General features: G+C 33.3%; 3 protein-coding genes across 3 annotated transcripts; 2 read left to right on the forward strand and 1 right to left on the reverse strand.

The window, feature by feature from the left end:
* The first annotated feature begins 2,622 nt into the window (after positions 1-2,622).
* On the forward strand, positions 2,623-3,111 carry LOC122042194 (sulfated surface glycoprotein 185-like). Its single transcript, XM_042602189.1, has one exon. The coding sequence runs from the start codon at positions 2,623-2,625 to the stop codon at positions 3,109-3,111; it is 489 nt and encodes a 162-aa protein (XP_042458123.1).
* Positions 3,112-4,975: 1,864 nt separating this feature from the next.
* Positions 4,976-12,190, reverse strand: LOC121979458. Its single transcript, XM_042531452.1, has 7 exons — positions 11,883-12,190; positions 7,550-7,618; positions 7,231-7,469; positions 6,952-7,170; positions 6,756-6,848; positions 6,405-6,500; positions 4,976-5,413 (listed from the first exon to the last, which is right to left on the reverse strand). The coding sequence occupies exons 1-7, from the start codon at positions 11,974-11,976 to the stop codon at positions 5,102-5,104; spliced, it is 1,122 nt and encodes a 373-aa protein (XP_042387386.1). The 5' UTR covers positions 11,977-12,190; the 3' UTR covers positions 4,976-5,101.
* Positions 12,191-15,457: 3,267 nt separating this feature from the next.
* LOC121979469 (2-methyl-6-phytyl-1,4-hydroquinone methyltransferase 2, chloroplastic-like) lies at positions 15,458-16,908 on the forward strand. Its single transcript, XM_042531462.1, has 4 exons — positions 15,458-15,546; positions 15,652-16,056; positions 16,136-16,442; positions 16,505-16,908. Exons 2-4 carry the CDS (start codon positions 15,656-15,658, stop codon positions 16,658-16,660), a joined length of 864 nt encoding a protein of 287 aa, XP_042387396.1. The 5' UTR covers positions 15,458-15,546; positions 15,652-15,655; the 3' UTR covers positions 16,661-16,908.
* The last annotated feature ends 4,757 nt before the right edge of the window (positions 16,909-21,665 follow it).

The raw sequence follows: 21,665 nt of genomic DNA on the forward strand, positions 1-21,665 counted from the left end.
AAATATCCTTTAAACACAACACAGAGCATATTAATATACATAAATTAACTGATGCTATTAATCCAAATCTAAAATCTATTTAAAAGAATATTGCAAAGGGAGGTCAGTTTCTAATCTAATTACGGTACGAGGATAGATACGTTAGTTAAAATAAGACCCGAAATCTAGAAAGCAAGATTAAAAAAACATAAGACTATATAATAAGATAAAATCAGGAAAATACCATCTTTTTTTAGAAAAAATGTAAAATATTTTTACAAGATAGGAAATATGAAAGGGAAAAAAATCTATTTGAGATTTGAAGATGGAGAAGAAATGAGATTGCTCTTTAAAAACTGTTGTGAAGTGAAAAATGAGTTTTCCAATAATCAGATAAGATAATAGAGGATAAAGAGGACTAGAATGAATTAGGGGGGGAAAAAGACGTTTAAAGAAATGGGAATAAATTCTAAAATTATCAATTTAATTAGATTTTATCCATTTCAACTTATTTAAGAATAATTTTAAAATTATTATTTTCAAACTCATTAACTACATATTTTATATTTTTATTATGATCCATTCCGTCATTCTGATTATACCCTAAACTAAAACGTTACCTTAGTATTTGTGATAGAGTTTGCATGAAAATGTTATTAAATTTTCAACTTCTTTATTATTATAATATATTTATTTTAGTGGATATGCTTTGTGGTAAAAATTTATGATGGTTTTAATTTTCAATTGAATTATACCGTATTTCAGATATTAGTTCGAAGTTTTGGACAGAAATTTTATTACTATTCCTCGTGAGTTGGACAACAGGAGATACATTTGTGCATCTCTGGCCGTCCGTCACTCCAGTAGTACGATTGGCCCATAGCCCATTGGCCATGGCCATTGTTAGGAGTTGTGTTTTCTATTTTAGGGGACGTTTGGTTTAGGGTAATAGGAGTGGAGAAGGGGAAGGAGAATGAGAATGAGAATCATTGATTCCCATTGTTAATGTTTGGATTATAGGAATAGGAATACAAATAAGGGAATGAATCCTTGAAATTGGTTAATAACTCATTCCCATGTACCCCCCTTCAATGAGTCATTACCCTATTTTCATCAATCAAAATATTCCCTTATTCTAAAAATACTCTTGACTTAAAACTAAAATTTTCTCCATTAATATCAAATATCAAAATATATTTATTTATTTTTTCTTTCATATCACTTATCTCTCCTTATTCTCTCTCATTATATTTTCTCTCTCATCATTTTATCACACACTTTCTCTCTCCTATCACACTCTCTTTCCTCTTTTTTCTCATTACACTTTCTCTCTCATCATACTTTCTCTCTCCTCAATCTCTTCCATCGCATTCTCTTCCTTTTTTTCCCTCATCATACTTTCTCTCTCCTCAATCTCTTCCATCGCATTCTCTTCCTTCTTTTTTTCCTCATCACAATTTCTCTCTCATCATGCTTTCTCTCTCCTCAATCTCTCCCATCACACTCTTTTTTTTTCTCATCACACTTTCTCTCTCATCATACTTTCTCTCTCCTCAATCTCTCTTATCACACTTACTCCTTTTTTCCTCAACACACTTTCTCTCTCATCATACTTTCTCTCTCCTCAATCTCTCCCATCATATTCACTGTTCTCTTTTTCTCTCACTATACTTTATCTCTCCTCAATCTCTCTCATGACACACTCTCTCCTCATTTTTTTCTCACTATATTTTCTCTCTCTTCATCCTCTCCTATCATACTTTCTCTCACATCATATTTTCTCTCATCATGCTCTCTCCAATCACACTCTTTTTTTCATTTTCTCTCATCACACTTTCTCTCTCTTCATTCTTTCTTATCACACTTTCTCTCTCATAATACATTCTCTCTCATCATTCTCTTTCATCATATTTTTCTCTCACATTCATCTTTCTCTCACATCTAATTTTTTCTCTTATTTTCCTTTAAGGGTAAAAAAGGAAACTTTGATTTATTCCGATAGAAGATATACAATTAACCAAACATTGCTTTTAAGAGTGATATCCATGCTCATACCCATTCCCATTCCACAATACAATGATTCCCATTCCGATTTCTATTCCTAGGAAAGAACCAAACGCCCCCTTAATTTTCTCATTAATCCATCACTAAATTAATACGAAAGAAATAAATCAGTAAATTATAAATAATTATTAATTATTAGTATAAGTGGCTAAAACACTGAGAAGAGCAGGTTCGAAATTTCGATTCCAATACTTAATATGATAACATTCCATATCTTAATTACTGCACGGTCATGATTGGATCAGTTTATGTTTCCTAAAAATTATGAGAGAAAAGGATATCAAGTTCGAAAGTTAAGTAAAATTTAATAGAAAAAATAATTTTAAAATATAATAATCTAGTAATAAGATTTTTCTTTGAAAAGGCGAAAAGAAATAGAAGCAACAAAAAATCAAGAATTTTAAAAAAATAAAAAATATATATATAGAACTTCAAAATAATAATTAATAATTTTCGTACGCGTGTCTTTTAAGACGCTCAGATAGTTACACGTTTCATAACAACTCTTCCTACGTGTCAGCCTGCGCTAACCCTCGAGAACTTAAAACAATCCAGCTATAACCGTCTAATCAAACGGCGATGGCTTCCTGCGCGGCCCGCCTTCTCATGACCTCCACCGTCTCCCTCCGTCTCTGCCGCCGCTCCATCACCACCGGAAGGACAACTCATGTGAAACCGCATCACCCTCGAGCCGCCGCGCCACTCCTCTTCTCCTCTGCACCAAAATGCGCAGGCATTCCGCCGGAGGTCCCTCGGCCTCCGCCGCAGGAGCTGCCTCCGTACCCGCCCGACGACCTGCCGGGGATTGACATTCCCCCAGAGATCATCCCACCGCCTCCGGCTCAGCCTCCGCTACCTAGAACTCCTCAGCCGGGACCGGATTTACCGCGGCCGCCCATGCCTCCCCCGCCTGATCATCCCGAGGTGCCGATCCCCCCTTCTCATGGGCCGGAGGTACCAACGCCACTGCCGACCGTGTTACTAAGGCATCCCTCGCCGGAGGTTGTGCCAGTGACGCCGCAGGAGGTTTGGCCGCCCAGTGCAGTTTCCTTCCCGCACTATCTGTAACAATTAATGTCGTTGGCACGGTGACAGAAAATAAATCTTATTTTCGCGAGACAAATAAATTGACTAAGAACATAAAATTGATAAACTGTAAAAACGCAGCAACTAACGAAATTGAACAGTCAATAAATCAATAAAAAAGTTAGTTTTCATGGAACTTGACGAGATCGGGAAGAAGCAACACGTGCAATCTTATCTCCAAGCGTAAGTAGGTGTTGAGCCGTCTGTCAATTGTAAAATCAGGAGTTCGAATTTAGTCTGAAATTCGAATTTTGATATGGTTAAGTTAAATATTTTTTGTATGTGTCAATTATTATTTTAAAAATTAATAGTTACTCATAATTTATTTGTTCCTTGATTTTGGGACGAATTGATAGAGGTATTGAGAGTGAACATAGTCACTTTTTACCGATTACTATCGAGTAGGTGCACTGGTTACTATCGAGTAGGTACACTGATTGAGATATGAGATCTGTTCGTTGATCTTGGGACGAATTGACAGATGTACTAAGAGTGAACATAATCATTTTTTACAGGTTACTAACGAATAGATACACTAATTATTATCGAGTAGCTGTACTGATTAAGATATGAAATGTTACCATTTGAATTTTTAGATCGAAACTTAGTGCATATGAACATGTCTTATCACCTACCCAATGATTTATAGCATTTACTTCCTCTGAGCGAATTATTTTATTTTATTTTATTTATTTATTTGACCGTGAGTAGGTGTCGAGCATTTAAAGGGCATAATTTATATTGTAATATGAATATATATTATATATTCCATTGATTTAAATGGGTTATCTATCAATATCAATAAGCTGATTGATTTGCCGGCAATGGCGCAACTACCTTTGTTTCGAAATTAACAGGCATAGCAGATAAGGAAATAAGCATTAATAAGAAAAAAGCTGATTAATTGATTAGGTTCGAATTAATTAAATTATATTTTCTACAAATGAGGGTGACAGTGACAAAATAAGCTGGTTGATTAGGTTCAAATTAATTAAATTCGATTTCCTACAAATGAGGGCGACAGGAGATTCTATCAACCTCCTCAATTTATTTCGCTAATTTCTAAAACTATTTCAAGCATCTTTATAAATAGTCTCATAAAATTCATCTTTTCAGCTTAGTAACATTGACTCAAAATTCATCTCTAAGCTTCATAAAATTGCAAACACTAGTTTTTACCAGAAAAAGTTTTACTTCTTACAACTTTTGAAAATTTATTTCTATTCTATATGTAATTTTTTTAAAAAAAATAATTTGGCGTCATTTAAAAAAAAAACTATTTCATTCCCTTTTACGTTTAAGTTCCACTACAAGAAAATAGATATTTTACGACGATTTTTCTCATCACTAATACTTTTTTCCGTCGCTAAAAAATATTCGAGACGATAAAATTTCGTCGTTAAAGTCGTCGTTATAAGCTTGTCGTAAGCTTACATTAGCGACGAAATTTCATGTATCGCAGCAAAAATATTTGCGACGTTAAATAATGCGTAGCTAAAGTAAATTACTTCGCCGTAAAATATTTAACGACGATTTAACTAGCAACGTTGCTAAAGTTATAATTAACGACGAATTTATCCATTTCGTCGCTACCATATTCCCTACGATTTTATATATATTCGCGCTAAACACTGTTTTCCGAAATGCAGGGTGGTTAGTTAGCGACGAATATTCTTAATTCGTCGCTAACCACTAGTTTTATTAAAAAAAAAAATTATTTGTTTCCTGTGTACAGATTTATATACATACAAATCAATCATCACAACTAAAACAAAATATAACAACAGATTCAAAAATACTCTAACAATTAACTTATACATACTTCATCACAAATATAATAACAATATTCACAAACCAAATTCAAAATATGTTCACAACCAACAATCCAAACAAATTCACAACAAAAAATCCAAACCAGTTAAAAACAAGTCAGAACATCATGTTTCTATCCAAAAGTCTACAACATCAAAGCCTAAGACGGAGGAGGAGGAGGAGGAGGTGGAGTTGAAGAAGAAGCATGGATCAAGGAATCTAATGCTCCAGGTGCCAATCGGTTAAGTATTTGTTCAAACTTATCTTGTCTTGATTTAATTGATGCTAACTCATCTTGCGTGTTTGCTAGCTGAATTTTGGTGCTCGCTAACTCATCTTGGGTCGATTCAAGTCTTTCACGCAATGCAGCATTAGTTGATCTGGATGAGGATGTGGCATCTGAAGAAGTAGACCTAACTGGCTTCGGCCCACTTCCAAGTCCTCTGATGTATCCAGACCGAGTACCGAGGACCTAATACAAAATTTTGAAGATAATAAAACATATGATATGATGATATATTGAGCATGTGGATAAGAGTTTAACTCAACAGTGCATAACAACCAAATATAACAATCTAATCACTAGTTTATATGAAATACTTTAAATAGAACACTACTATCAGTGGGAGCTTGAAAGAAGGTGAGTGACAAGCATCAACATTATAGCTCACGACATGATCCAACTGAAATATTTGTCTTTTTTACTAGTTTTCCTCTTTCTTTTTCACAAATCACAATTAACCATTTTTCAATTATTTTCCCTATTCTGTCCACCTCTGAGGTAAATGGACCGTCAAAGAAGTGGCATGATTTAACTACAATAATAAGCTAAAAGCATGGGACTGCTAGTATGGCCAATGTGAAGCAAACATGACACGAATAGCACCAATTCATCTATTGCCACCAGAACTTCAACATAGAAACACTTAATTAACATAACAATCCATATCGCTGATGACTTTGCAGCTACTAGTATTTATGAAGATAAGAAGAAATATCACAAGCAAAGCCACAGAAAGCGTGCCAAAATCGTGTTAAGTATCAAAACATGTTCTTGTCTGGACTGAAATGTGTCAAGCCATCACTGTCTAGAATTTGTAACCTATCATCATTCTAAATGTTTTCTCAACTTCTTGTGATTCAAAAATTTGAGAATTCAGAGAGTTAATTATTGGAGCCATGTGTGTCATTGATTAGTGTGTATTCAAAAAGGCTTTATTATATTTGTTCCTGCCGAGTAGTGGAGTTATTGCTTGGCTTTGCTTTCTCTTTGTGCAGTGAGCAATATAAGTGTGTTGCAAACAAATTGGTTATCATCATGGATTCGAGACAGCCTTAACTAACAGGAATCCTATGTGCTATTTATTATTGGAATTAGTTATTAAATTATCATAAATTTGACACTGAGGGCAACATTTCATATAAAAATATCGAGACGACATGTCATATATATTTTCACAGACCTGATCATAAACTGTATCTGCAATTTGGAATACATCGATGACATCTTCTGAATTTTGTGATAGAATACACTCATCACGTAGTCTCACCATATCATCCTAGAAAAAGCAAATATGTTAAAAATAGTGTAAAAAATAATTTTGCACAGTTCAAAACAAATCCATTAAATAAGATCATAATATATATATGCAGTTTTTGCCGTGTCCCCAATCCACCCTTTCTTCGAGCTATAATGAGTTTCATTAAAGAGAGTAATCCGATCTTTTCTTTGTGACTGATCAGTCTAAAAAAAAATAATGTGTTAATATTTTAATCTACAAACAATATAAGATAATTATAAAATTAACACTTACACCGTCGTAACTATACTGGATGAATGATTTAGAACCTCCACGATGGTTATATGAGAGTTTTCCTCGATTTTCGACATTTATTGCAGATCGTTTCTACAACACAGAATTTTGTATAAACAAAACAATAGTTATGGAACAAATAATTAAATTTTTATATAAATAAGACATTTGTTATAGAATGAGTTATCTGAAATGCCTCAGATTCAAACAGAGTACACATGTAGTCCCAATCGTCTTGAGTCTCACAGAACTCAATCGGAATATGCTGTCGACGCTCAGCAGGAGGAAGGTGAGATAACTTCTTATAATGGTTATGCATTTTAGATCTATTGTCTCTATATCGTGCGCTCATCAATCGGTCGGTCTCCTTCATGACCGACGATGAGCCCTCCTGAAAACTTATATCAAAAGCAGCCTGAAAAAATGGTTAGTAATAAAGGAGTCATTATAAATATGTTGAATTACTTATACTTACTGATATTCGATCGTATATCATCTTTTTATTCTCAGCGGGGATGTGTTTCCAACTCTTAGCTTGTAATGGTGCAAACTTCTTTACCGAGAGGCCTAACTCGGTCATAAATGAAGCTGCATTAGGGCCAATGGGATGTCCATCGCTCTGACGAAAAGTAACGGGCAATCTACCCCGAGCACTGATCTGGCGTCGCAGTCGATCAGAATGTGTGTCACGTGTCTCCCTACATAGCGGTCGGCCTGTAAATGCAATAGTGTTAACAATCAACAGATGAAATAGCTAAATATAATTTTTCTAAATTAAATACAAAACAACTAACCACTGGAAGAACAATCATCTACAGGTGTCTCCAAAACTGGTAAATGCTCAATCCTCTTAGGCTGCATAGCTGTCACATATTCATCATATATAGATCAACAAATATGTATCAACATATATAGATATCTACAAGTAATGAATTAAAAATAAAGGAAAACATATTTACCATGTTCATAAAAATTAATCACCACTATCATCTGAAAGAGATAATTGATCATCTGTGTCACTATCAATTTTAGTATCTTCATCCTCATCATTAAGAAAACTTTGAGCATCCCTAGTTAGCTCCACTTGTGCATTTGACATATTTATATGTTGATGCTCAACATCTAATCTACAAAGTTTGGGATATCTCTAATTCTTCACCAACTACTAAAGTTGCTTCATTAGAAGAATTATCTTGGTTAGTCTCAATATTGAAATTATTTCCGGATTCAATCTCTTCTGATACTTCATCAACTTCAGTTACTTCATATATTTCTCGGTGTTGAACCTTTTGCACTACCTTCCAATGGCCTCCACGCTTTAGATCATTTAAATAATAAACTTGGTTTGCTTTGTTGGCCAAAATGAATGGGTCATCAACGTACCATGTTTTAGAAGTGTCAATAGATAACATACCAAACTCTTCAACTATTGATTTTTTTTTCGGATTACATTGGAACCATTCACACCAAAATAATTATACTTTATATCTGAAAGAGTAAAATAGTTGAACAACATCCTTCAACACTCCAAAAAAATCTAAATTGTCACCATCATTGGATGATGGTACGCTAACCCCGCTATTCTGAGTAGTTCTGCGAGCATCACGAGATCTTGTATGGTATCGAATACCATTCACAATGCAGGCATCATACAGTTGAACTTCAACATCAGGTCCCATTGCTAAATAATATAACTCATTTGTGATTTCTGAATTTGTTAAATTCTTTAACTTTATCATTCTATCCCTAAACCATTGTGGAAAATCTCGCTCATGGTATTGGAGAAGTTGATTTGAATGAACTTTATGTGACAGAAGTTGTAGATGTTCACTGCAGAAACAAATAATTATTTTACAATTGTATAATGAAATATAAACCATAAAATTACATAATGTAAAAACTTACTTCCTATATTGGTCAAATTCCTTACAATTGTTGAGAATATACCAATGTGCTTTCTTATACAAAGTCAAAGGCAATTTCAGATTATGTGGATTGCCAAATACTCTTGTTTGTTGTGAGAAAACACTTAAGTTGCATGTTACTGGTTGAACATCTTGGTTTCATTCTGGCCTACTAATCTTGTCTCAATTTGACTCATATATAAGGAACTGAAAGTCAATGCCTCATTTACAATATAGCCTTCTGCAATAGATCCTTCAGGCCTTGCTTTATTACGTACATACTTTTTTAGTCTGCCCAAATATCGTTCAAAAGGATACATCCATCGTGAAGAAACAGGTCCAGCTAACATAGCTTCACGAGGTAAATGAACTGCCAAATGAACCATAATGTCAAAAAATGCTGGAGGAAATATTTGTTCCATCTTACATAATATGAAGATTATTTCCTCCTCCATTTTACATAAGTCCACTAAGTGTAAAGTTCTTGCAGTTAGCTTTTTGAAAAAATCACATAACTCAATTAGTGTGCCGCATATGTCTTTTGGAAAGAATTTTCGTACAGCCACTGGAAGTATTCTTTGCAACAAAACATGACAATCATGTGATTTTAGTCTATGTAACTTTCCATCATTTGTATTCACATTTCTAGATATATTAGCAGCATATCCATCAGGAAACTTCACGAATTTTAAGAATTGACAAAATTCACGTCTTTCTTCTAATGTCAATGTATAACTTGCATATGGTTTACTAAATTTGTCTCCAACTTTCTTTAAAAGCAATTCACTTCTAATTCCCATATCCTGCAAGTCCAACCTTGCTTTAAATGTATCCTTTGATTTTCCATCTATATTAAATAATGTGCCAACCAAAGCGTCGCAGGTGTTTTTTCTATGTGCATCACATCTAAATTGTGTCTCAACTTTAAATCTGGCCAATATTTTAACTCAAAAAATATAGACTTTTTTACCCAATTGGTCTCATCCAAAGATCGTTGCCGCTTTTTACTTAATGTAGGATCCTTACTGAATGTCACTTGGGGTAATGCATTTAACTGTGCTAAAATCTCATAACCATTAAGTCTTCGTGGTGGTCCTTCTTGTTCAACTTTTCCATTGAAATTCTTATTTCTACGCCATGGGTGTTGTACATTCAAGAATCGACGGTGACATATATAGCATATTTTACTCCGTAATCTTTGGGATTTAGTTTCATCAAGACATACTGGACATGCTTTATAACCCTTTGTGCTCCACCCAGATACTGTTCCATATGTTGGAAAGTCATGAATGGTCCACATCACAGCAGCATGTAATTGAAATACTTGTTCAGTCGATGCATCATATGTTTCCACCCCATCATCCCATAGCTCCTTTAGTTCGTTGATCAAAGGTCGTAAGTACACATCTATCTCTTTCCCAGGTGATTTAGGACCAGGAATTAAAAGAGACATTATCAAATATGATGGCTTCATCATTTTCCATGGTGGTAAATTATAATTTACAAGTATAACAGGCCACATACTATAAGCATTTGACATGTTTCCAAGTGGATTAAAACCATCAGTAGCCAACCCTAAGCGAATATTTCGTGGATCACTAGCAAATATTTCATGTGATGTGTCAAATTATTTCCATGATTCACTATCTGCTGGATGTCTTAATACACCATCTGTTTCAACCCGTTTTTCTTTATGTCATCTCATATCTTTTGCTGTATGTTTGGCAATAAACAACCGCTTAAGTCTGGCCTTCAAAGGAAAATATCGAATAATTTTCTGAGCATTCTTTTTCTTATTCATCCCTTCATACTTGTATCTGGTCTCCTTGCACACTGGACATATATCTTTATTCTCGTGCTCACCCCAAAATAATATACAATCATTCTTACATGCATGTATCTTCTCATATGTTAATCCTAACTCTTTTAACATTTTTTTTGCTTCATAATGAGAGTTTGGAATCGCATTCAGTTTTGGAAATGCCTCTTGCAATAACTGAAGTAACATATCAAAAGATTTATTGCTCCACCCATTTAACACCTTCACATGCATTAACTTGACCAAAAAACTGAATGCAGAAAAATTAGTACAAGTGTGATACAACTCTTTTTGTGCTTCTTTAAACATTGAGGTATAACTTCCTCTAATATCATCTGCATTAATATCATCTAATTGAGGTCCACTGGTATTGATATTTTCTGCATTTCTTAAATCAGTAAACATATCTTCAAAATCATCCTCTTGATCATGTTCCTCTTCATTGACAATATTTATATTAATAGATGATGTAGTAGCTTCTCCGTGAAAGTTTCAAACTTTGTATAATTTATCAAATCCCCACCTATAAAGATGTCCGCAAACATAATCCAACTCATATTTAAACAAATTGCCACACCTTCGACATGGACAACGAATTTTAGATAAATTCAAACTTATCATATAATTCTCTGCCACCTTTAAAAACTGATTTAGTCCATTTATATATTCAGGCTCAATCCGATTCTCAATCATTATACAACTTTTATCCATATTTATAACCTGATTAATAATATAAAAAAAATCATATTATTCAATAAAATAATCCTAAAATTAATTAATAGCATCACAAGAACCCTAAAATTATCATCTAAGCATTAAAATAAAAAATTATCATTATATTTAAAGATAGGCTGGATGATTAAGAAATTTTATACACATGTGGCCTAAAATGACTATATTATCATTATCATTATCATCTATACTATAAAGAAGTAAACTAGATATTATCATCTATATTATAAATGACTATATTACCAAAAAAAAATATTACAATTCTAAACTAGGTAGGCAAGATTTGACACAAAGCTAAGATTAATTTTAATTACCAAGCTAAGATTTGACACAAACAAGAGGAGTGGACGAGGATAACAAAAATGTAGACAAGAGATCACCAAGGACTAAAGAACTAAACTAGACAGAAGCACATAAAGATGAATAAAAATGAAAAACACAACTGACAGAAGGTTTCGAGTTTCATGTCTCCTTCTGCGAAATTAACATTATCTTCTATACTATGTCCTCCTTCTGCGAAACCAGATGAACCGAGATGTTTCATGTCTACTATGTAGTTTTGAATCAAATCAAAAACTAAAGGAACAAGAAGCAGAACAGTGCAGGCTTGAATGAAAAAGAGCAAGCTTTGACACAAATGGGCACGAGTATAATAAACACTACATTACAAACCTATTTGGTGGAAAGAACTTATGTGAAGCACGTTCAAGAGGAAGAACACAAATCCACAGCAATAATAGGAGCAGGAAGGAGGGAAGATTCGCATCGCCGGAAGGAAGGAAGAGTCGGGGCGTTCTGTGCAGCGTCGAGGGAGTCTCGCCGGAGGAGGGAGGGTGCAGGAATGAGGGAGGAAGAATCGCGTGCGACGGGAGAAAGAAAGGGTCGGGAGGAGGAAGAAATGGTCGGGGCTCGCTCGGGAGAAAGAAAGGGTTGGGGGAGAAAGAAAGGGTCGGGGCTCGCACGGGAGAAAAGAAAGGGTCGATTAGGGATTATAACGAGTATTAGCGATGACATTTTAATTTTCGTCTCTAAGTTTACTGTTAGCGACGAATATTTATTTTCGCCGCAATAATCTTAGCGACGAAATTTTAACTTTCGTCGCTAAGATTTATTTTAGCGACGAATTTAATTGTTTCGTCGCTAAAATCTTAGCAGCAAACCAATTAAATTCGTTGCTATTTTTTTATTCTCGCCGCAAACTTCTTAGCGGCAAAACCATTAAATTCGTCACTACCCAAATACTTAGCCACTAAATAAACAATTTCATCGCAAATATTTTAGCGGCGAATTAATTCGCCGCTCGATTCGTCGCAAACATATATTTTTTATTTTAAAAAAACCATTTGCGGCGAAAACAAACACTTGTCGTCACAAACATTTTAGCGGCGACTTAATTCGCCGCTAGATTCGTCTCAAACATATATTTTTTTAAGAAAAGGAAAACGTTTGCGTCGATACTATATTTAGTCGCAAATATCCTTATTTAGCTACGATATATATTTCGTCGCTATTAATTCGTCGCTATTTCCCTAATTTTTTGTAGTGTTCACTCAAAATGAGTTCACTTTTTTATATCTTCTGCTTTTTTTTTTAACTCGTGTTAAAATTTAAGCCTTTTATAAAAGCTTTTATTTCAATCTTAGAAGTTTGGTAGAATTTTTTTCTGATAAAAACTTGCTAATTCATCAGGAACTTCAACAAGTGTTTTTCACTTCAGCTTAAAAATTTGAAATGGATCAGCGTGATCTCAACTATTACAAAATTTCGATATTTAAAAATCGAAGAGATCATTCAGAAGGCTACCCCGAGAAGACAAGTCATAATTGTTCTATGGGCTAATAAATGTCATCCGTGCATTTAAATAAATCAATAAAAAAGTTAGTTTTCAAGCGTGAGTAGGTGTCGAGCATTTAAAGGGTATAATTTATATTGTAATCTGAATATATTATATATTCCATCGATTTAAATGGGTTTTCGGACATTTAAAAGTGAGTCTTAATTTTAATGAATTAACGAATTGACATAAGAATGATGGTTTATCTTTGCTGGCTAGATTGATGATATATTTTTTGGAAAAATTTGTATACCGTTCTCAATCAGAATTTAAATTTTATATACAGTGTTCATTGTAAAAAATAATAATAATAATAATAATAATAATAATAATAATAAATAAATAAATAAATATTTTATTTTCACTTTCTAATCCAATATAATGGATGTTAATTTACCTAATTACCCTTTATATTTTATAATTCCTTTTAAATTTAACATATTAAACTAGAATTTAATATATTTTTCGATAAAATTGAGCACGATTATTTTCCATCTCAATTAGATAAAAAATATACTAGATTCTCTTTAAATAGTGCTCAATTGGATGGAAAATATACTAAAATCACATTAAATGGCGTTGAATTTTAGAAAAATTATATCAAGCAGGAAAAAGATCGTACTCAATTTTACACTCCCTAACCAAATATAATGAATACTAATTTAACTAATTGCTCCTCATATTTTTTAGGTATAAGAAGTTTAAAATGAGTATAATTTCTCTTAAATTTAGCACATTAAGCTATAATCTAGTATATTTTTTTCTGGAATTAAGCATGACTTTTTTTCTACCTCAATTGGATAAAAAATATACTAGATATATTATCTTTAAATAGTGCTCAATTAGATGAAAAATATACTAAATTCTCTTTAAATGGTACTTAATTTAAGAGGAATTATACTAAGTGAAAAAAAATCGTGCTCAATTTAATAGAAAATAAACTCGATTTTAGTTTAAAGTATTGAATTTAAGAGGAATTATACTCATTTGTAGACCTTTTGTACCTAAAATATATTAGGGGTAATTAGATAACGATTTTAGCATGAAGAAGTTGAAGCAAACACAATTTTACACGTAGAATATGAAAATAATTTTTTTTAATGGAAACTACCTACAAAGTTAAAGTTATATTTAAGGAAAATTATTACCTTGGTGCTCGATAAAGGATAAAAAAAATTATCTTGGTGGACGATAAAGATAAAAAATTATTATCAGTCGGCATAGCAGATAAAAAAAAGTATTAACTAAAAAAAAATAAGCTGATTAACTAGGTTTGGATTAATTAAATTAGATTTTTTTCGGATAAGGTTATGACTCAAGCGTATAAATAGAAGAAAAAGTTGCAGAGATAAGGATGTTAAGATAAATTTATAGACTTACAAGAATGAACAGAATAAAAAATTAAAACATTAGAAAAAAAGTCAAAGTTATATTTATTGAAGGAAAACTCTGAGAGACATATTTAAGATAGTACAAGTATGTACTTATATGACGAATAAATACTTCACGATGTGAAACTATAACAAATACGCATATTTAACAAAAAAAAAGGTGAAGATCAAAATATAAACTTAGTTAGTAACAGTAAAATAAGATAAAATTTATTTAATTAGAGTTGATAATATAATAAAAGATAAAATTTAATGACGTAACGAGATTCATATAGCGGATCTCATCTAGCCATAAGACTGAATTATTGTTATAGATTTCAGATCGAGTGACAAAATAAGCTGATTGATTAGTTTCAAATTAATTAAATTAGATTTCCTACAAATGAGGGCGACAATAGATTCTATCAACGTTCTCAATATATCTGGCTTTCTAAAACTATTTCACAACACCTTTATAAATAGCCTCATAAAATTCATCTTTTAAGCTTATTAAAATTGACTCAAAATTCATCTCTAAGCTTCATAAAATTGCAAAAACTAGTTTTTACCAGCAAAAGTTTTACTTCTTACACTTTTTGAAAACTTATTTCTATCCTATATGTAATTTTTTTAAAATTAAATTTGGCATCATTAAAAAAAAAACACTATTTCTACTTTTTTTAACCTCACATTAAAATTTAAGCATTTTATAAAATCTTTTATTTCAATCGTATAAGTTTGGTAGATTAAACTTTTAAAAACTTGCTAATTCATCAGGAACGTCAACAAGTGTTGTTCACTCCACCTTAAAAAATTTGAAATGGATCAGCGAGATCTCACCTATTACAAAAATTTTTGATATTTAAAAATCAAAGAGATCAGATTCAGAAGTCTTCTCCGAAAAGACGAGTAATAATTGTTCGATCGGGTAATAAATGTTCAGTTTGACTTATGAATAGATCGAGGTGTCTCTGATATCTAGAGCTTTAAATCGGTAAACGCCAAATTAGTGAATTACTACTCAGTAAAAACCATCACTGGACGGCTATAAATCAATCTCCGTTCCTCTTGCTGAAGCACAGTGCCAGAAATTGATCTCTTCTTCTTCTTCTTCATCTTCATCACAGGCTTTGTAATTAGCAAAATCAATTAAAAACACATTTAGGAGCTACTTTAACTAGTAAAAATTCGACCTTTCTCTGTCTGTAACTGGAATCCTTGGTCTTTTTTGCTTCAGATCAATGGCCTCCTCTTCCGCTGGCTCTAGGCGAGCATCGCAGCCAAGGTTCATCCAGCACAAGAAGGAGGCCTTGTGGTTCTATCGGTTAATCTCCATCGCGTACGATCAGATATTAAACCCGCCGCACTGGAATGAGGACATGCGGGACGACGCCCTGGAGCCAGCCGATCTCCACCACCCGGAGCTGAAGGTCGTCGACGTCGGCGGCGGAACCGGGTTCGCCACCCTGGGCATCGTCAAGCACGTCCATCCCGAGAACGTTACCATCCTCGACCAGTCGCCGGAGCAGCTCGCCAAGGCGAGGCAGAAGGAAGCCCTCAAGGACTGCACCATCATCGAGGGGGACGCCGAGGACCTCCCTTTCCCGACGGACTCCGTCGATCGCTATGTCTCGGCGGGAAGGTAGGCATTTACCAATTACTCCATAAAGTAATTTTTTTGTTTATTATATGTTTAATCTCTGCTGTCGATGGACGTGCAGTATCGAGTATTGGCCTGATCCACAGCGCGGAATCATGGAGGCATACAGAGTGCTGAAGGCCGGAGGGATCGCCTGCATCATCGGCCCTGTTTACCCGACCTTCTGGCTCTCGCGCTTCTTCGCCAACGCGTGGATGCTCTTCCCCAAGGAGGAAGAATACGTGGAGTGGTTCGAGAAGGCCGGTTTCAAGGATGTGAAGCTGAAGAGGATCGGCCCGAAATGGTATCGCGGCGTGCGGCGCTTCGGCCTCATCATCGGCTGCTCTGTGACAGGGGTCAAGACAGAATCCGGCGAGTCTCCTTTGCAGGTGCGTAATTAGCTTCTTCTTCTTAATTCCAAACAGAATTACAAGTGCGTTTCTTGCTGCAGCTCGGTCCGAAGGCTGAAGACGTGAACAGGGCAGTGAATCCCTTCGTCGTCCTCGTGCGCTTCGTTCTAGGTACGACTGCGGCAGCATACTACGTGTTGGTGCCTGTCTACATGTGGATCAAGGACAAAATTGTGCCTCGAGGGCAGCCCTTATAAAGGGGGAAGACTCATCCTGATCATCGATCGAATTTGAAGTTCATCATCTCAGTTTGTGAGGAAAATAAGTTGTTGTGTTTCTTTTCTGTTCATCTCCGTTGCTACTTTCGGCAGAGCACTGGTTGGCTTTGTGACAGTATGAACTGTGGTTGGATCATCATGTTTTAATTGTAGCTTTTATGAAATATTTGTCGAAAATTATTCAATTAATCATGGGAAAACACATGATGTGATGTTGATTATAATAACATATTTTGAGCATAAGCCTGATTTTACGCAACTATTAATCCTTTATTTTTAGCATTCTTCGTAGTAAAATAAAATGGTGCATTAAATGTTTCCGATGTTCAGTTAAATGTTTTTATTGAATGTAGAGCTTTTCCGAGAAAAGAGACGACCAGATATCAAAGATAATATGTCTGCATACTTACAAAACCTGGTGGAAGATGTTGTTAGCTATTGTGGTAGAAAGATGAATATGTTCGTTTTTAATATCTTTGTCAATTTGTTCCAAGGTCAACAACACAGAGGAGGTAAATCATGGACGGTTATTAGTTTTTAGAATAGTAATTAGCACATAAGAGAGGTATTTATCTTGATTTTGTCCAGATTCAAATTCCAAATCTTATTATGATAATACCTCATGCGTTAATCATTAAATCCATCTAAGGGAACTAGGAAGGTGGTGTTAACTATGTTTGTAGGCATGGTGGAATTATGGTGCCGCAACACTTTGACTAAACGAAGCATTAAACGAGACTTCGACTTTATTGTAACCACATGTAACCACATGACTGTTGCGTTTTGTAAAACAAGACAAAGACATGTCCTTTTCATAATTTGGTGCCACTAGAATTTAATTTCTAAGAGCATTGAAGTAAATATTTAACTTGGTAATTGATACCATATATTATAAGTAGATATAGATGTGATGTATCAATTAAAGTGCATGACAGTCAAGCTGAAAGTGAGGTAGTAAACAGGATTAGATGAACAGGTCAATCTTAGTGAGATTTAGCATTTCACTCCCTAATATAAGGTCTTCAGTATGAATTATGAAATAGGTCGATCAAAAAGTCGATAAAATTTAAGGGGCCTAGTGTTCTACTTATTGACATCCAATGTAAGTAGGCTGGCTCATTTTTTGATCTTCTCAAGTAATTTTTCATTTTGACTTTTCATTCCTTTAAAACATCGCACGTCTCCTTTTTATTTGTCATTGTACTCTTCCGTAGTATCTTGACCTTCGGATACACCAAGCACATCGACTCTCTCCCGTACTGTTCTTCTCGCTAGCTATGTCCTTTGCTCAACTTTCTGTGCTTCTAAATTCCTGCACACTTAGATACAAGATATCAAACTAATATAGGATCTAACTTGACTCGATTAACCATATCAAAACTATCTCGGGGTATCAATAATCTCTTTTTTTTTTATGTGCATCAACCCAAGTTAAAGGAAAAATATAGAGATAAAAGAAACAGTTAATACTAAAATTTTGCAATTTATAAAATTAACCCCCCATACTTAAGTTCTCATCTCTCATTCTCCCTTTTTTATCACAGTAAAAATAAACTCGGGGAAAAGTTTAAAAAATAAATAAATTTGAAACTGTTTCTAAAATTTAAAAATAAAATCTGAATTTTTCAAGTTTTAAGACTCATATTTACAAATTTAATGTTAAAAGTAATTTAACATTTGAAATATTTTTTTAAATGCAATAGAAGTATTTACATATGCAATTTTTTAAATTTTTTAAAAGTTAAATTATAAAATTAGATTTTTATACCAAATGTACAATAAATGAAATTTTAAATATTTAAAAAAACAAATTTTCAATATTTTTTAGCTTTAAAAAATTAATCCAGACAATTCGCTGTTTATTTAAAATTTAAAAAAGAATATTTTCAAACAGAATTTCAAAAGATCTATTACTATAAAAAAAAATTGGATAAAGGTTTTAAAAAGAAAGATTGGAAAAAAATGTTTAAAACAGATTTGATTCTTTTTTAAAATAACTATTTAAAAATAATTTTATTAAAAAATCATGCTCATTTTTCTCGTTATTCGAAATATAACTGTAATATTTTGAAAAATCAGGTTTGCCAAAGACATATCTGAAATATTTTAAATTTTAAATTATGCCTTTTAAGGGAATCATAAAGTAATTATTATATTTTTCTAATTGAGCTCCTATGATATTTAAGATATCAATTTATGCTTCTATAATTTTTTTCAAGTATTTTAATTATCACATGTAAAGTTTATTAATTTTTCAATTTAGTATTTTAATTTTTCATTTTCATCTTTTAATTTATCATATATTTCTAAGGGACATGTATTTGTTAAGATTATTTTTAATTCAAAAACTTCCTTTTTTAAATTATTATTTTTAGTTTTTAGCTTACATAACGATCTACTCATAGATTTAATACCTGGATATAACTGGTCTGGGGTGGTAAATTTACCTCAGTTATCAAATCTGTTCTGAAGTTTGCTTCTTTCTCCTCGCTGCAACTTTCTTCTGAGGAGCCCCTCCTTCGTCTATGCTCTCCTCCTGGTGACTTACCATTGATGAAAGTCCAGCGTACTCCAAATCAAATTTTGAGGACAACTCATCCCAAGTCGCCTTCAGGTTTTTGTATTTTGTTATTGTACTTGGTCCTTTCTTGTCGTCCTTCTTCATCTTTAGGCAGTCCTCCTTGATGTGTCATTCTTCATTACAGTTATAGTATCTTATCTTCCTTGCTTTTCTTTTCTTTTCTTTACTTGTACTTGATTAAACTTATTAGTTCTAAAAAATTTCTTAAATATTCTTACTATATATGTTGTTTCATCATTGTCGAAGGTGATGTCGGCGTCTGATTCGTCTTTCTTGGTTTTTAGAGTAATATTGTTTAATTTTTCTACTTCCTGAGAATATATATAGTGAGACTTGTGAAGTTCAAAAGTTAAAAATAAATTTTCAAGAGTACATATCTCGAGGTCCTTAGAGATGTAGTAAACATCTACTAAGGCTAACCACTCTTGAGTTATCAGGAAAAAGTTAAATGCATTCCTTAAAGAGTCACGATTTGTTACATTTTCTCGAAGGTTATTGAGCTGGTAATAAGGTCTTTGATCTTTGTGTGGAGTTGGGCTACCTTCTCTCCCTTGTTCATCCGGAGGTTTGTCAATTGGTTTTGGAGGATATCCCTCTTTGCCAATTTGGCTTCCGAAGTACCTTCGTGAAGCTCCAGGAATTTCTCCCAGAGATCTTTCGCGGAGTCGTAACTTCCGATCCAATTGACTTTCTAGGGTGGAAAGATGGAACTCTGCTTTTTTATTAGCCACGAAGTCGGCTTGCTTTTTCTTCATCCATGTGTACTCTTCTTTCTCGGCTCTGTGCTGATCCGTAGGTGCTACAAACAATTTAGCAGGTTGGGTTAAAATTTTATTAACCCAAGCTCGCCGCGGGCCGACCCACCTAGGTCCGCGATCCACGCGGTTCGGCCCGCGATTGAGAAACTTATATAAGCTAAGTTTTATACCAATTTATTATCTTTCTTTGTTATAATTTTGAAATAAAAATAGTACTTTTCAACTACGTGAGTATTCTTTTATGTCCATTTATATTTAAAATACATGTTTATGGATATATTTGATTGATGAAATTTTTTCAAACTAAAACGTTGAATATATGAAATATTTTTTAAATTTTTTTTAAAAAATTGATGGGCCTGCGGATTGGCCCACTAAACCTACAACCCGCCTTGGATTAATATTGGGTTAGAAATTTCTCAACCCGCCAAGTAATTAATCGGCCCATCCCGTCCCACTCTGTCAAATGATTGACCCATCATGGACCGATCCATCCTGTCACAAATTGATCCGTCTGACAGTCCTATTCTGACCTCTATTTGGTAGGACCCTCATCAATAATAAAACATAATAAAGATTAATCTTAGATGCAATCGCAGCCTTAGTCAATATCTAAAAATTTCTAATACGTATTTATTAATTATGAAATTAGAATAAGTATTATATTTCGTACCAAGGGAAGCTTGTAATTCGTTGTCGACTTGTCGTGTGCAGGAATCCCTTGCGTTGCGTATGGCAGCACGACACCATTTATGTATGTTAGCAATTGAACGGGGAAAAACGACAATTTACCAAATATAGCGCACCGAATTAATAAAATACGTAAGTTGATTTGACGTTTATAAACAATTACATTTTATTCTCGTTCTATCCCTTCCCTTCAATTTAATCAATTCTCTATCCTGTTTCTCTTCCTTTAGTTTTTTTCTTTTTCCTTTTTTTCCTTTTTACCTTTTTCCCATCTATATAAAATCTTCTCTCTTATTTTTTTTCATACATATATAAATATTCATATTAGTTTCACAATGGATCACACATGTGATGAACATAATATATTCATATCATATTTACTTATGGTTAAATTTATTAATGGATCTATACATATTTGATTAGATGAATTTTAGATCACATAAATTTCTGATTAACTATTTCCTTTATTATTTATTTCAACTTATTTAAATATGTTAAGATTTTATTGAAAGAATCAATACTAAATTCATTATCAAATCAACATTAAAATTTAGAGTCGATGGTTGCTTATTACATTTTTAACCGAGGCCAGAAAAAAAAAAAGAAAATTCGATAAATTCCTATAACCGTTTAAGGTAGTTTGTATCTTCTATCTTTTTTTTTTTTTCTTTTTTTTACTTCACATTAAAATTTAAGCATTTTCTAAAAGCTTTTATTTCGATCTTAGAAGTTTGGTAGATTTTTTTTTTTCAGATAAAAACTTTTAAAAAGTTGCGTCAGTAACTTGACGCAGGGATTTAATTTTTCAAAGAGCATAATTTTTAATTCGAGATTTGGAATCAGATTTTATTAGTGCTCACGCCGAATTTAAAAATTGTTTAATTTTAGGTCCAAAATTAACCATCAAACTAGTTTTAATAAGTTTTATTTTTATGATAATAAGAATATTTTTAAT

The sequence above is a fragment of the Zingiber officinale genome, chromosome 1B, assembly GCF_018446385.1.
Source record: "Zingiber officinale cultivar Zhangliang chromosome 1B, Zo_v1.1, whole genome shotgun sequence".
Classification (NCBI taxonomy): domain Eukaryota; kingdom Viridiplantae; phylum Streptophyta; class Magnoliopsida; order Zingiberales; family Zingiberaceae; genus Zingiber; species Zingiber officinale.

What these genes read in the sequence shown, in the direction of transcription:
- LOC121979469 (XM_042531462.1), top strand. Translation starts at nt 15,656, where the DNA reads ATGGCCTCCTCTTCCGCTGGCTCTAGGCGAGCATCGCAGCCAAGGTTC. An exon ending in CGCTATGTCTCGGCGGGAAG is followed by an intron (nt 16,057 to 16,135) that starts GTAGGCATTTAC and finishes ATGGACGTGCAG; the next exon opens with TATCGAGTATTGGCCTGATC. An exon ending in CCGGCGAGTCTCCTTTGCAG is followed by an intron (nt 16,443 to 16,504) that starts GTGCGTAATTAG and finishes TTCTTGCTGCAG; the next exon opens with CTCGGTCCGAAGGCTGAAGA.
- LOC122042194 (XM_042602189.1), top strand. Translation starts at nt 2,623, where the DNA reads ATGGCTTCCTGCGCGGCCCGCCTTCTCATGACCTCCACCGTCTCCCTC.
- LOC121979458 (XM_042531452.1), bottom strand. Translation starts at nt 11,976, where the DNA reads ATGCGAATCTTCCCTCCTTCCTGCTCCTATTATTGCTGTGGATTTGTG. An exon ending in TGATATACGATCGAATATCA is followed by an intron (nt 7,171 to 7,230) that starts GTAAGTATAAGT and finishes CCATTTTTTCAG; the next exon opens with GCTGCTTTTGATATAAGTTT. An exon ending in TCCAGTATAGTTACGACGGT is followed by an intron (nt 6,501 to 6,755) that starts GTAAGTGTTAAT and finishes TGCTTTTTCTAG; the next exon opens with GATGATATGGTGAGACTACG.